General features: G+C 35.0%; 1 protein-coding gene across 1 annotated transcript in view; it reads left to right on the forward strand.

Annotated features, from left to right (window-relative positions):
* The window catches only part of NCAM2 (neural cell adhesion molecule 2), a gene marked incomplete at its 3' end in the record, with an annotated part of 160425 nt that overhangs the window by 102323 nt on the left and 41170 nt on the right, over positions 1–16932 (forward strand). Inside the window, 3 exon segments of the mRNA XM_083361999.1 lie at positions 8453–8640; positions 9437–9533; positions 15573–15746. Coding sequence (XP_083218125.1) covers positions 8453–8640; positions 9437–9533; positions 15573–15746 — 459 coding nt within the window.

The following is a 16932-nucleotide window of genomic DNA, read 5'->3' on the forward strand; positions in this document are numbered from 1 at the left end:
CTGGCATATTCTTTGGAGAAAAAGCTGCAGAACCTAGAATATCAGCCTGAAAAACCAAGCATGTATATGACAGAACATAAGAGTTCCTTTTTCAGATTGCACTGTAATGATAAAAATTGTATTTATCAGCCATTACTCATCATGAATAACAGATAAAGAAAAACTGCTTCCTGTTGGAAAATGTTGAGCAGGAAGATTTAAATGCAAATGTAAATGACTAGCATTTGCTACATATTTTGCTGATTTTCTTTCTTTCTTTCTTTCTTTCTTTCTTTCTTTCTTTCTTTCTTTCTTTCTTTCTTTCTTTCTTTCTTTCTTTCTTTCTTTCAATCTATTTGTAGATTTGAATTATACATTTCTATGCCTGTTAAGATAATTGGGGCAAATTCTAACAATATTACCTGAGATCTGACGAGTCTAATGAAGTGAATAAAGTTCTTTATAACATGAGTTCTGTACCTGTTGGTTTTCAGCTTGTAATTCTTATGTCCTATTGTTGTAGTGATATATGCACTCTTCGTACATCTCAGGATTCCAAAAGCCAAAAGTAGACTTGTGAATTCAAATGTAACATGCACACATATAAGGCAAAAGTTGGATATTACAAACACATATACACATTTTCATACATACACATAATCTACTTTAATAATTCTATGTTTAAAGCGGACAGAAGAGCCAGGAGAAGCTGGCTCTTCTACTTAATTTTAAATTAGGCTTTGTGTTTCAAGACAAGTTCAGGTCATTATAGCAGCACCAAAGTCTTGAATGAAAGGGAAAAGGTAATGGGAAACTAATTCACTTCTTGTAATTCTGTTTGAAATTGTCTTCGTATTAATATATGTTAGAAAATTGATTTTAGGAAGTTTCTCAATCATTATCAAGGACTTCTAGCTATGTATCTTTCTAAAGGTTGGTGGCCTACTTTATTAATGGAAGCTATTACATGATATGGCTGCAATTTTTTAAAAAACAAACAAACTCAAAACCTTTGAAAGTACTGAGAATGACATAAGCAAGTTACATTAAATTAAGACTTTCAACCCAATGCTCACCAAAAAAGTTCTTCAAGAGGAAAAACAAAGAAAGACATAAAAAGTTTCATGCAAGTCATATATCAGGGGCAGTAATATATTCTAGTTGACAAAGTTGTCCAATTAAGGGGAGCATTTAAAACAAAAAGTATGCTTCACCAATCTTATTGTTTAAGTGAAGCACCCCGTCATGAATTAAAGTCATGCTGTTTTGAAAGCTCTTTTGCCCTTCACTTCAAGGGCAATCCTTCAATGAAGTTGTAGAAGCATTCCAAACCATTAGGATACTTTAACATTTGAAAATGCTAACACACTTTGTGAAATTCTTCATTTAAATTATTTGCACAATTCTACTATAAACATTATATTTAGATAAATACAAAAATTTTATCATACATACAAATAATAAAATAATCCAAGTAAAATACTGAACTCTTGGCAAAAGGCTGGCAACATCTTACAAGAACTATATAATAGTTTTGGAAGGCGTCTTGAAAACCTGATCTGCAGGCTTTAAACTGAATCTAGCAAAGGAGACAAACAATAGTGTGAAACAGTACTGGGGAAAAATGGGAGAGCTATTTAGAACACTCAGACACTTTTTGTCAATATTAATGCAAAAATTAAGAGCTTGCAGGTATTATCCAAACTTTTTGAAAAATCATGGATGAACCCAGTGCTAGAGGGCAAATATTCTTGTTTGCAAAAATGGGGAAATTGGGTCAAAGTAATTACAGATTGGTGAATTGATTTAATATTAGACAAAATATAGTATCAAACTGGGTTGCAATTTCAGAACATTAGAAAAGTATGTGTTGTTTTGCAGAATCCAGCATGAATTAATTCATCAGGAATAAATTATGTCAAGCAAATATGATGCTTTTTGATGGAGTCACTAGTTAACAATGGGAATGAAGTATGCACAATATTCAACAAGCACTTGGTGACAACTTCAGTAAAATGTAGTGGGGAAAAAACGCCGAAATGATGACTCTACTAATATATAGATATACAGCTAGTTGAAGAGTTATGCTAAACAAATATGGCATCAATGGTTCTGCATTAAACATGAGTGATGTGCTTGGTTGCACACCAAGGTTTTGTTAGATATCCACTGCTGTTCAACATATTTTAACTGACTTGGTTCTTGGTTAAACTGACATAGAAAATATGGCTATCATATTTATAACTGACACTGAGACAGAGGGTGGTGAGTAGGAAAAGACAGTTTTGACAAGGTATAATAAGTGGGAGAAACCCCTCAAATAATTCCAAAAATTACGTGATTGTGAAAATTCAAGTGATGGGGGAAACCTTATGGCAGCAGTATAATGAAAAATATCTGAGTGTCTTCATAGATTATAATTGAAACATGATCTAAAGGGAAAAAAAACAAATTTATTTTATTTTATTTATTTTATTTTAATTCCATTTATATCCCGCCCTTCTCCGAAGACTCAGGGCGGCTTACAAACTTAGCAGTAGCCTTCATTCTATGTATATGCCTGCTTATTAGGGCTTTCACACACACACCCCAAGCGGCATTATTACAAAGTCAGCTTAATTGCCCCCAACAATCTGGGTCCTCATGCAATGCAATCATTGTTGTGTTGACAGAAATATAGTATCGAAATTAATAAAAAATAACTGCTGCTCCTTTCTATGGTCAGATCATTCCAAGTGTACTCATCCTGGACCTTTGTATTTTAGAAAGTATATTGGCAAATTTGAATATGCATCATTGCACATTGCATTGCATTTTGGGTGGGTGGAAAGTGTGTCATTTTAAATTTCAGTTCATCTTCCATTGAAGGTATTTTTTCTTCTTGTTGTATTACTGTATATTTTCTTCTTACGCTATTTTACATAACCATAGATTGTTCTCTATGGTTTTGTTCCCTTGAAAGATGCCAAATCCAGACCATAGTGCTGGAGACAGGTCCTTGATTCTGCTCAGTAAATGATGCTAAGTTTGGTATCTGTAGACTAGCATTTAAAGTCTTGTTTACTTATTTGCACCCCAACTTTATTATATTTACAAACAACTCAAGGCAGTGAACCCATTCAACATATCTTCCTCCTATTTTCCCCACAACAACAACCTTGTGAGGTGGATTGGGCTGAGATGGAATGCTGGCTTTCATGGCCAAGGTGGGACTTGAACTCATGGTCTCCAGTTTTCTACCCTAGTGCCTTAATCACTAGACCACATAGCTTTACTCTCCCTTTGTCCTTCATATTTTATTAAACTGAAATAAGAGTCTTTTTAACTTGATGACTGGGATCAGTAATGAACTGAAATGAATTCAAACAAAATGAGAAGAATATATATTCAGTGTGTTCTAGATTGGGTTTAGCCACCTAAATGATCATATTCACAGTTATTAGCTGTTAATTTTCCTGGGCAGAATGGTTTAATTTTAGTCATTCATGCTCTGAATTGAGAATAGTTTAGTTTGAAAGTATAGCTAGTTCAAAATACGGTTTTCATCTTCTGATTGAGAGTGAGGATACCATTATTGCCTCCCTTCCTCCCCCTATTTTTCAGTCTGTGGCCTAGAAATAAATAGTATGATATATGATTGTTATAACTATGATTCTGTTTATTTCTGCTTTGACCTTGCTTATTTTCTACTCATTTTGAATTACTTGTCATATTAGAAGCCATGACAACACTGCAATTTAACCGTCATAATAGTGTCTTATATGCCAAAATTCTAATTCAATTTGTTGCTAAAGTTGGTGATTCAGTATACTACATTTGAATCAAAGACTTTTATTTTATTTATTGGATTCAAGCATATTTAGATATCTTACATCAGGATTAAGATCAACTTCAGGTGTTAATAAATAGTTTGTACTTTCATTTTCTTTTCAAATTTTAGAAGGTAGAATAGAGGAAAACAGTATATAGAGAAAAGTCAGTAGAAATATTATTAATGTTTTTTTTTGCTGTATTGTTTACTTCACTATCCCCCTAGCAAGTCATCTAAAAGGTCTTGCTCACAGTTGGATATAACAGGTATAAGAGAGTCTATTCTGTTCAATTTAAATCCCCAAATCCCTACACTCGCCTGGGTTATAATTATTTCAAAATGTTTCTATATTGCTTTTCCAACCTACAAACAGCCATTAAAAATACATAAACAAATGCAAACTTAGCATTATCTTTTTTTTGGGGGGGGACTTGACTGTAAACACATTGTAATCATAGTTGGCTCCCTATTTTGCACTGAAAAAGTTTGGTTCTAGGATGAGTTCAACTCATACTAGATAGTGAAATTTAATCACGATCTGTATTCCATCTTTGTGTATGTTCTTTCTAGGTTGCTTTTGTCTTTATTCTTCTGTTTCTTTTATTTTTCATTTCATTTTTTTTAGCATCAACAGTTCCATAATTCACAAAAATTTCTAAGTATATAAGTATACACACACACACACACACACGTGTGTATGTGTGTGTGTGTGTAGTTATATACTTTTGTGGAAAGTGCATATACATGTACTTATATTTACTTATATGTATATTCTAAGTATATTTCCTGCTTCAGACAGTGCAGAGAGTGGTGAGGATGGCTGAAAAGATTATTGGCAGTTCCCTCCCTTCCATCCAGGACATATAAGTGTTACTTGAGCAGGGTCCACAAGATTGTCTGGGACACCACACGTCTACTTCATGACCTGTTTTCTTTGTTACCTTCTGGGGGAGGCTTCATTGTATCCAAAGCAGAACATCCAAATACAGTCACAGTTTTGTTCCATACAATATTAACCTTGTGAACTCTTAAACTTTCTCCTTCCATTATGTATTCAAGATGGACAGTGATTAATATTTATATGTTACTTATATGTAAAGGTATAAGTCTATACATATGTTGTATATAGTATGTTTAAATGTGTGTTAGGTGTAATGTATTGGGATTTTACTTGAATTGTTTCACGTTTCTGTTTGAATGTTACTTAAGGTTGCTCAATTGATGTGTCTGTGTAACCGTCACTGACTAACCAGACTTGCGGTATCAAAGAAGATCATTGGATGATTTGGGGCAGGAACCATATAAGTAGCTGTGCAGGATGGAACTGGACACTGGTTCAGCTGTATCCATTATTTCCCTGCAGACCTTGTGTATCATCTGACCCATCCACTGCGATAATCAAGTTTGTAGATGATACAACTGTGGTGGGTCTTATTACAGGTGGGGATGAGACAGCATACAGGGCGGAGGTACAAAAATTATCCATATGGTGTAGTAACAACAACTTGCACCTAAACATCAGCAAGATGAAACAGATGGTGTTAGACTTCCGGAGAAAAAAGGAGGAACCTGACCCACTTTATATCGGGGAGGACTGTGTGGAGAGAGTTTCCTCCTTTAAATTTCTGGGAGTCTACCTCTGTGAAGATCTGACCTGGAAAGTTAACACAACCCAGGTGGCTAGAAAGGCCCAACAGAGGCTTCACTTTCTTAGGGTCTTGCAGAAGAACAGTGTAGAACAACGGCTAATGACCCTCTTTTACCAGTCTACTATAGAGAGTGTCCTCTCATATGGTATTGTGGTTTGGTATGCTGGTCTGACAGCCACGGAAAGGAAAGTATTACAGAGGGTAGTGAACATAGCACAAGACATTGTGGGCTGTCCCCTGACATCACTGGATGACATCGCCAGGGCTCGTTGCCTTGAAAGAGTGAGGAAAATTCTCAGGGATGACTCACACCCTGGACGGTATCTCTTTACTCTCCTACCATCGGGTAGGAGATATAGGAGTATAGCCAGCCGTACCAACAGGCTGAAAAACAGCTTTTATCCATGGGCTGTTAGGCTTTTAATGGGATATAATCTCTGTGAACTTATGCAGAATTGACTTGGGAGGCTGGTGTGTGGTGTAGTTGGTTCACATGGTGTGGTAGGATGGAGGGTTTTTTGCAACTGTGTGTTGGGGGAGGGAGCACGGGGGAGGCTCAGCTAATCTCTTTTTTTATTGAAAAGTTTTACAGTACATTTTTAAATACAAAACCCCTCCCAACCCCCTCCCCTCTCCCCAAACCTCCCGCTCAGCTAATCTCAATGTACACATTTTGTACTTTGACAATAAAGGTTTATTATTATTATTATGTGCAACCACAGCAAGAGATGAGCCAAGCTTAGGCCATCTAACATCATTCTAACTGACTTCCAGAATTCCCAAGTAGCCATCAAGGGTGAGGCCACCTTGGCTGTCAAATTCAAGGGGTTTTCAGGGGCCCTAGATGTGATTGTGGTGGAGGGCCAGAGAACGAGCTTAATAGGGCTTGATTGGTTTGATGCACTGGGCATTCAAGTAACCCTGTCCACTGATGGGAGGAGACTCATACACCGTGGTCAAGGATTCACATTGACTTCACTGGGCCCTTTTAGAGACAGCTGTTTTTGATAGTGGTCGACAGCTACTTTAAATGGTTGGAAGTAATTCCTATATCTACTATGACTACTGCTAGCACCATCCAGGTGCTTAGAATGCTTTTTGCCACACATGGGCTGCCAGATGTCGTAGTCTCAGTCAACGGGGCCCAGTTCACAGTGGCAGAATTTCAGGCCTTCTTGGACTAACCTCATAAGGCATGCAACATTGGCTCCCTTTCACCCCTTGACTAATGGGCAGGCCGAACGTATGGTGCGCATGACAAAGGAGTCACTTAAGAGTATTGTGACCGGGGATTGGCACCATAGGCTGGCTGATTTTTTGCTTTGCCAGCACACTATGCCTTGCACAGCAACAGGCAAGAGCCCAGCAGAGCTTCACTGGGGGAGAAGGCTAATCACAAAACTGGATCAGTTACATCCTGACCAGGTTGCAGCAGACACCACACACCCAAAGGCTCCAAGGGGGTTGCAAGTGGGTGATGGGGTGTGGGCCCGGAACTATGGGTATGGGAACTTGTGGGTGCCGGGTAAAATTGTCAAAATTTTGGGACCTCTTTCTTACAAGGTGGCTATGGATGGGGAGCAAGTTGCTCATCACCATATTGATCATCTGTGTAACCATTTTGCAGAACGGGCACTAAATGAGGACCTCATGGCAGGTCCGCAATTAGGGCTGAAAACCGGCAGCCAAACAGGGCAGTTCACATGCTCTGAGGACTCAAGCAGTCAGTACAATGGGGAGGTGGTCATAGATGGACAAAGTCCGTGAGTGCAACATGGGTCCCCTGATAGAGAAAGTCAACCTGAACACGGCAACAGCTTCGCTGACACAGCTACCTCATTGAACTTTGGCTTGGGCCGACCAGGAATGGCCAGTGAACCTAAGAACCTGGTGGGCAAGCTGGTAGACCGGAAGTTGCCTGGATCCCCCAGGCATTCTGAAAGGTCGCATAAACCACTGCAATATTTACAAGATTATATTCTTAAATAATGTATGTACATTTTAGGGGGGAAGGGTGTAATGTATTGGGATTTTACATGAACTGTTTCACGTGTCTGAATGCTGCTTAAGATTGCTCAATTGGTGTGTCTGTGTAATGGTCACTGACTAGCCAGATTTGCTGTCTCCAAGATCATTGGATGATTTGGGGCGGGAATGGGTTCCTTTAAACCTATTGGCTGCTGCCTAGTGGCCAACCATATAAGTAGCTGCGCAGAAGCCTGTGTTTCAGTTCTGTTCCTGTTTGCCTCAATAAAGCAATGTTCCTTTTTGCAACCTCTCATCTCACTTACTGCCTCCAAAGAACTCACTACACAACATTATATATGTGTACACTTTGAGAGCAAGCAACTAAATTTCATTTTTAATGTGTGCCATTATGCCCACACTAAAAATGACAATAAAGGTTATCTATCTATCTATCTGTCTGTCTGTCTGTCTGTCTGTCTGTCTATATCTGAAACTAGAAAAAAATCAGCATCAGAAATGCTATAAAAATAGCAGTCATTGACCACAGAGAAGATAAACAAAATACTTACATAACCTCTGACAATTTAATAAAATAACAGACAAATATGGTATAGAAAATATATGCTTGAAAAAAATAAAAATAAACCGTCCTGCTTTTTCATGGTTTTGGTGTGTTTGAGGCAAATAGATGCTCTTATGTATTAATAATTATTCCCAGAAAAGTTTTTCTTCTGGAAAGTGCATAATTAAATACTTTAATTGCTCTACATTTTAATGGTTTTCACAGTTAAAGTATTTCTGATCTGAATAGTTTACATCATTATAGATAGGATTTTGTCCATCTGAAATTAATTAATTTTGTTATATTATAAAAGTAACAATTATAATTGAAATGTTTGGTTATATTTCATATATTATTAGGATGTGCATAAGTTTCTAAAACAATGTTTTGATAAATCTAAATAATTGACATATTTATTAAACTGATCAATGTAATTTTAATTAAGGCAAAGCAATAATATGCTTTTATAAATGTGTGTTGCAGATGCTCCAATCTTTGTGTCAAACCAAACAATTTATTATTCTTGGGAAGGAAATCCTATCAACATAAGTTGTGATGTTCTGTCTAATCCAGCAGCATCCATTCAGTGGAGAAGAGGAAAATTGGTTTTACCTGTAGAAAATACAACTCATTTAAAGACTCATGGTAGTGAAAACAAATTAATATTAGAGGTAAGCTTTCAGTGATAACCAGTGGTGGGATTCAAATATGTGAACAACTGGTTCTCTGTGTGGATGCCGCTTCTGGGTCCATTCTGGGCCTGGGCAACAAAAAATTAGCTACCAGTTCTGCCAAAGTGGTGCAAAGTGGCTGAATCCCACCACTTAGTACTTTTTTTGTTCAACATACTGTCCTCCCCATCACCCTAAATATATTAATATTATTTACTAAAAAAATCAGGCATATATTTTACCAGTTATCATTTATTTGAGATAATGTGAAACCGTTTACTTCTTTATCAAATATTTTATTCTAGAAAGAAAAAAAGATTAAAGAATAGTATTCCGTGTTAATTTCAGTTTTCAGGAAATCAGTACAGGGCTTCATACAAACCTCCCCCCCCCTTTTTTTTTTCTTCTTCTTCTTCTATGAAAGTGCCTACATTGGAAAAAAAAGAAAGTTGGGAAATGCATGATTAAAGCTTTGTATCACATCTATGGCCCCCATCTCTAGTCAATTCAAACAATTCTAGTGAGGATTACAATGGTTAATTATGAACCCCCTATTATTTACAGTGCTGCTGGTCACATGAAAAAATATTATGGATTATATTTAGAGATTATATGTATAGTGATTCAGATCTGTCAATTTTACATACAGACTGATTCATGCTTTCTCTCTCTCTCTCTCTCTCTCTCTCTCTCTCTCTCTCTCTCTCTCTCTCTCTCTCTCTCTCTCTCTCTCTCTCTCTCTCTCTCTCTCTCTCTCCCTCTCTTTTATTTCTTCCCCTCTCTCCTTTCTACAAAGATTGCTCCCACATCAGAAATTGACTTTGGACATTACAATTGTACAGCCACAAATAGAATAGGGAAAAGATCTCAAGAATATATCCTTGCCTTGGCTGGTAAGTCATTTATTTATATAAAAATATCTTGGAAGATAAAAAAAAATAATCATTTCTATTCTTTAAGAAATAGCATCTATTTTACTGTACTAGAATTAATAAAAGGAATGTAAAATATGATTTTAAAAGTTTCTCAACAAGACCAAATATCAAACTAAGTCCAACCTTCCATATTTTGGAGATTATAGCTATCTACAAGAGAAGTACTCACTTCTCTCCTCTCCTTTCATTTCCTGTCTCAGCTCTCTGTTTTCTGTGTCCTTCAAGTAAAGAAAATATAATCCATGATCTATAAAACCAACTTTTATATATTTACATATCTTAATATGCTGCAGAACACTGTTACCTGTTTTACATTTATGATAAAAACAAATTTAAATCCAGACTTTAAAACAATTAAAAAGAAATTAGTAAAATATTAAAACAACAACAACTAATAATTCAGAACTATGTAGTTATAGAATTTTTTTTAAAGGTAATAAAACTTAGGCCTTTTAGCTCCTTGGGGAATAAAATAAATTTAAAACTTTAATTTTTTTTAAAAAACTAGGTTTTTACAAAGGAAGCTTGTTTCCATGTCACCATCAGACAAACCTATACCAATTGTAGTTGAATCACTTAGATCAGACATGTCAAACTTGCGATGTCACATGATGTCACACGACATATCGGAGTTTTTTCTCCGTTGCCAGCAATGGGGTGGGTATGGTTTCCTGATGACACATCCAGCCCGTAGGCTGGCAGTTTGACACCCCTGACTTAGATGATCTTAGTAAGCATGGCAGTTAGAAAGAGGCATTTTCTGAAATACCTGGACCATGCAAATTTAAAGCAATAATCATCACATGTCGTTTGCTTGGAAATAGTTTGACAGCTAGTGAAGTGCTTTAATGATATATGTATATGTATATAGTCACCTTAAATTTTATCCAAGACCTACTTTTTTGTCCCAGCTGAAGTTCATGAACTCCTCAAAAAGGCAGGTTCATGTGGACTACATTGCCTTGGGCAATCTTAGAGGTTACCAACATGTGTACAAGGTTTTAAGTTAATTTATTCCAGAAAGGAATACAGTTATTATATCAGCTAAAATTAATAGAAGGCACTCTTGTCTATTGATTCAGTCAATCAAAGAAAGATTTGAGTTTGTAAGCACTTCCCAACTGAGTACTTCCTTCTTTGGAGGAATGTAATCTCATTAAGAAAAGGCAGATTTATCATCTCTCTGGCATTATGATATCTAGTAATAAAAACCACCAGAGAATTAAAGAATAGTGGAACATCATTAGTGCAACTGAGAAATCAGTTAAATCAACTTCAAGATGTGGCTGTCTAGAAACGTCTTAAAAACTTTCCATATATTTATATTAAGGTCCATACTAAGATTTTTTCCCCTTTCTTGAAGAAGGGAATCACATTTGTTGTTTTCCAATTTCCTGGTATCTCCTAATTTTCCAACGATCTTTTTAAGGTTAGTTGACAGACTGAAATGGTATTCAGCCATTTCATTATTTCAATGTATATTTCATCAGGACCTAATGTTTTGAACACATTCCAATTATCTAGAATTTTTCTTATCACATTTTTACTGACTTGCACTTTCCCCTGTTCCATTTGTTCACCATCTGATCTATCATATCACCTTCTTCTGGCTGTTAAGACAAAAGCAAAAAAAAAAAAAAGGAGTTGAATTTTTCTGCTTTCTCTTGGTGCTCTGTTAAGATGTTTTCATTTGAAGTAAGCAATGGTATCACCAGTGCTTTTTTTGTAAAAGAAAAAGTACTCACACATGTCATACAACCCGCCTTGCCTACCCTACAAGGTTCCATCCAAAAAAGGTGCCGGAACTCCGTTCTGAGCGTTCTATGAGAAAAAAAGCTCTGGCTATCACTAACTCATTTGTTTTCTTCTTGCTGTTAGTATATTTGAAGAAAATCTTGCTGGGCTTTGCTTCTCTTGCTCTTCTTAGCTCATTTTTACACCTTTCTGACTTAATTTCTACATTTCTGAGCTGAAGATTTGTCAACAATCTTGATAATTAGATTATCCTCCCATTCCAATAAGCAATGTCTTTAATCTCAACTCCTTCATGAATCTATTCTGTATATCCACTAAGAGTGTATTTTGGATGTCTTTTTCCTCACTGGTATGGTTGCAGAATACTTTATACTTAACTTCTCTTACAAGAAGGCCCGGCCAACTGTAATATCTTTCCTTTAAGAATAAATAAATTCCTCATATTTCTATTAGTTTATTGAAACCAGCCATTCAAATATCCATGTTTTTGAGTTTTTAAGTAAACTTTTTTGAAATCAAGAAGTTTAACTATGCATTTTTATTTTATTATATTCAAACTTTTATTTGTTGGTAAAGACAAAATCCATGATAGCATACCCCTTAATGCCCTCCATTTTTAATTCACCTTTTTAAAATATAATTTTAATTTATTTTTCTTCAAATGCCTATTATGAAATCACACAGGTATTTAAGGGAGTCATACCTGTCACAAAGATAGATGTGGGTGTCAGCCTCATGTGTTAGCATTCAGCTCCTCAGTTTAATGTAAATATTGGAAAATTTACCCTATGATAATTCCTATTGTTATTTCAAAGAGCAAATGCTTTCACACGGTCATATCTGAAATATGAATGAATTGAATGAAAGCCCCCATGGACTGAAGAAACCAATGATAAAGAAGAGCATGTTGTGGTGGTGGGTGATTCCTTGCTGAGGAAAATCAAAATGGTTGTGAATACACTGATACAACATTGCAGGAGGTGTATTGTCTTCCAGGTGCCTATCTAAGGATGTGACAGGAGGTTACCAAGACTAACCAAAGCAACAAACAACCATATGTTTTCTTCTTGATCCATGTGAGGAAGAATACCATGGACACGAAATGGAAAAAGTATATGGAGACCATGAGACATAGGGCAAAAGATGAAGGAGACGGGAACAGTCCCAATTAAGGGAGATGGCACAAAAAGAGATAACTTTGAATCAATAACTGGCTATTCAGATGGCGTGACCAACAAGAGATTGAATTCTACCACAATAGTCTTAGTTTCACAAAGAAATCCTGAGAAGAGATGGATATGTCTTTAAAAAAAACAGGAAGGTATTTGGCAGACACCTTTCCAGTCTTATCAGGAAGAAATTAAACTGGAACAAAAGAGCTAAATGGGCAACCAAAGTCATTATAGAACAAAGCAGAACACAAAGTAAGAAATAGGAGGTCATGATGTTGCTACAACAAGAGGGTCAATAGGTGATATTAAAGAACATCAGATTTTTATATAGATATGCAGAATATGGGAAATAAACAAAATAATAATGAATTATCTTAATTCAGAAAGACAAATTTGATGTGGAAGCATCACTGAAACCTTAGGGATGATGATTGGCAGAGCACAGTACTAGTATACTGAAAAGGAATTAACCCAACAAACAGGCTCAGAATATCTAAATTATACACATATGCACCTACCTATCCACATACTCCACTTTGTTCAGAAATTTCAGAACTGATCGACTAAAAACTTGTTTAAAGTTGTAAAAGGATTCAGAGAAACAAAAGTGAATTAACAGAGTTCATTACAGAGAATCCGGACATTTTCAAAATATGAATAAAGCCTTTCTGCTGCAGATTACCAGTTTTCAAAGAGGTATATAATTGTTACACTGGAGAACATGGATTATCTTGACCTTTGTTAAGAGACAAGGCTCCAACAAATTCTTATTCTTATTGGACAAATTTATTTTTGAGAAGATAGAAGAAAAAACAAGGAGATCTGCTACCAGGGACCTAAAACTCACCAGGGGCTTAGTTGAATAAGTCAACCTGATTCAAATATGAAAAAAGTGATTACATTATCTTTTAATCTTTGTTCTGTCTGTATTTGTGTCAAAAATACCTACAAAGCTAACTAACGGTGCTTTTGGATTGAAAGTATTTGCCAGCATCAACACTGTTGCCCAGGGGATGTCTCAGTGTGAACAACCAGTTCTCTGTGTGGATGCCACTTCTGGAAGTTCATTCTGGGCTTGAGCAACAAAAAAATAGCTACTGGTTCTACCAAAGTGGTGCGAACTGGCTGAATCCCATCACTGGGAGGTGACTAATATTTTAGATAACAGACTGACTTCTCTATCTTCTTTGAGAATAGGTTTAATAAATGAAGTTGAATTTAAGAGAAAAAATAGAAGGTATATGATATAGCTCTATCAATGTGGTAACAATATATGGCAAAGTCATAGAATATGAGATAATGTGCTTGGTAGTAGTACATGTCAAAGGGAACTATATGTCCCTGTTTACCACAAATTAAAGATGAACCTGCAATGTGTTGTAACTGCTAAAAGAAAAAATGCTATCTTGAAATATAAATCATAGAGTTCAGATCATGGCAAGTAATTTGTCTACTGTATTTTGCCATAGATTTATTTTTACTATTCTGCCACAATTTGGTTAGCATAGCTATATATTTTGGAGAAAATTAAAAGGATAGGGTTTTTTTTAGCTTTTTAAATATTGTTTTAATTGTTGGGCTTAATTAACTTAATTTATTTTAATTTTATATTATATTTTACATTGTATTTTATGCCGCCCTGTAAACCGCCCTGAGTCCTTCGGGTATAGGGTGGTATAGAAATCTAATTAAATAAATAAATAAATAAATAAATAAATAAATAAATAAATAAATAAATAAATAAATAAATAAAGTGATGAAGTCTTTTCCTATGTAGGAAAAGATGCTATAGGTAATATATGCTTGCCTCTTCAAATACTGAAGAGTTGTCACACAGCCATTAGAATGTACATATACTGCATTGTGGATGAAGACCAGAACCAGTGAGTTGAAATAACATGTTAGATGTGAGGAAGATAATAAGTTATCAGTCAGTAAAACAATGAAGCAGTGAGTGGTTCTTCCAGAGTCTTCAGAAGATTATTGGTTATCTCCCAGACATACCTTAATTGAGCCCTCACTCTGATTTAGAATAGTTCTTTATTTTTAATAATTGTATTGTTTCTAGGTTGTGTTATTTTAATAACAGTTCTATAAAATAAAAATAAAAATGTATCATTATTTTAATAATAATTTGCACACTCTCTTTTATTTGGTATTGGCAGTACACTTGATCTCCTCCTACTATATATGTTGGTTAATGTGTTATTCCCCAGATTTATTGGCATTATTTTATTAGAGGTTTACTAATTATTCTTCAGAATTAGCAATTACTTAGGTACTGATTTATCTTCTAACACTAGAGATTGTTATAAGTAGGGAATATCTTATGAGATTTCTTGGATGTTGATATCTACTGTATAGTATTTCTGTATACTCTTCCATATTTCTTTCATCTCTTTGAATCAATTACTATCTACCCAATGGAATTCTTTAGCATATTAATTCAAGTTTGGAACCTCCTTTTGAGTTCAGAGAAGTTTTGGAACATTTTTGTGGTTTTGTCAGTTTTATCTTCCACAATTTCCAAAAATCCTAAAACATTCTATAGCAGTAAAAATGAATTTACTATACTTTGATTTTCTTCAATCAAAAATACCAAATTAAAAATAGTTTTAGTGATTTATTGTCATTTTGTTCCTGTAAATCTGTTATAAGTGTAAAATTCTTGACTTTCTTAAATGTAATTTAAGGACCAAAATGAATGAATGCAACTTATCTAGGAAAAGTTAAATAAAATGTAAAAAAACCTCTTAAGTTTAGAAGAGTTTGCATTAATAAAAAAAATAATTGTATGGATTTTATTTATTTATTGGTAATACAAAGTTGAACTTAGATATCTAAATCTTAGCATATAGTTTTGCATTAAACTTCTATCCAAACGGTTTTAGTCTCAAAAAAGGCTAAATTTCCTGCAGACCCCATTTTCAACCCTTCAGCGTACTGATCAGTTTTGCTTATTTAATACTGTTAATGTTTTCCCCATGTAATAAAATAACGTATTCTTTATTGTTCCTTACATTGCCTAATTTTGCTATGTTATTATATGTTCTTTATTTTTTTTCTCCAGATGTACCATCCAGTCCACATGGAGTGAAAATTGTAGATATATCACAGACTTTTGCTAAAGTATCTTTTAATAAACCAGATTCTCATGGAGGTGTCCCGATTCATCATTACCAAGTAGATGTAAAAGAAGTCACTTCAGAAACATGGAAAGTTGTTCTTTCACATGCAGTCCAGAGTAAGTCTGTGATAAGAAAAGAAAAAAAAAGATGAATTTTAAAATAGTCAGTTTTCACATATTTATATTTTTATATTTTAGGAACAATTCGGTCTTTCAAATTTAAAATTCTTTTCAACAGGAGGCATTTTAACGAATTATATTTCTACTGTGCCTAGGACAATGATATTCTCTTTTTTTTCCTTTTAAGATCATGGATCTTTTCCCCTCATATCATAGATGTTACTTGTATGGTGTCATTAACGCTAAGATATTTTAAAGGATTTACAAACATTTCCATGTTATGTGTGAACACTCATCATTTTTACATGTATTTGCATATTATATTTTTAAAAAATAATTATTTGCGAAGTATAGTATGAATTTAACTATGGGTTATTTGCTGATAATATTTTAAAATTCTCTCTTTGCATACATTTTCATTCAACTTCTACAAATAATTTGCCAGACTCTGTTTCAAGAAATGTTACTGCATATATGCAAATGATTTGCAAAACAAAAAAATGAAAATATATTCTCTCTCAGGTAATGCAGAATTTAAAAATGTATTTTGGAATATTGACTGTGCTTTCCTTTTTCCTACTTATTTGCAGTGGTACTAAATCAAATGAAGACAAGTACATTTTTGTCCTGTGTAAACAGATAGAACAATATTAACAAGGGAATCTGACAAAGTACCCAATTTATGATGTAGATACAGTATAAAGTCTCTTGTGTGTGTGTTTATATATATATATATACACACATGGAGAGAGAGAATTACACAAAATCAATGATAAGTAGAACATAGGAATAAAGACTACCCACAATAAACCAGCTACCAAATAGACAACAGCCCCTTAAAGGTCTCTCAAAACAGTTCAGTCTTAATGGCCTTCTAGAACAGGCATGTCAAACTCGCGATGTCACGTGACGTCGTGCGACGTATCGGAGCTTTTCCCCCATTGCCGGCAATGGGGTGGGCGCGGTTTCATCATGATGCGTCCGGCCTGCAGGCCGGCAGTTTGACCCCCCTGTTCTAGAAGGTGCCAAACAAAATTCTGAGGCCACTATATTAAAAAAATGGCCTAAAATTCTATGCTTCTTACCTCATACAATCTCTGAATGTGAAAAACATTCAGGATAAAGTTTACAGACCTTTGCCCTGAAAGAATGGTATGATATATCATAACTAATATGTCAATTA

The sequence above is a fragment of the Vipera ursinii genome, assembly GCF_947247035.1.
Source record: "Vipera ursinii genome assembly, chromosome: 4".
In the NCBI taxonomy this organism is placed as follows: Eukaryota; Metazoa; Chordata; class Lepidosauria; order Squamata; family Viperidae; genus Vipera; species Vipera ursinii.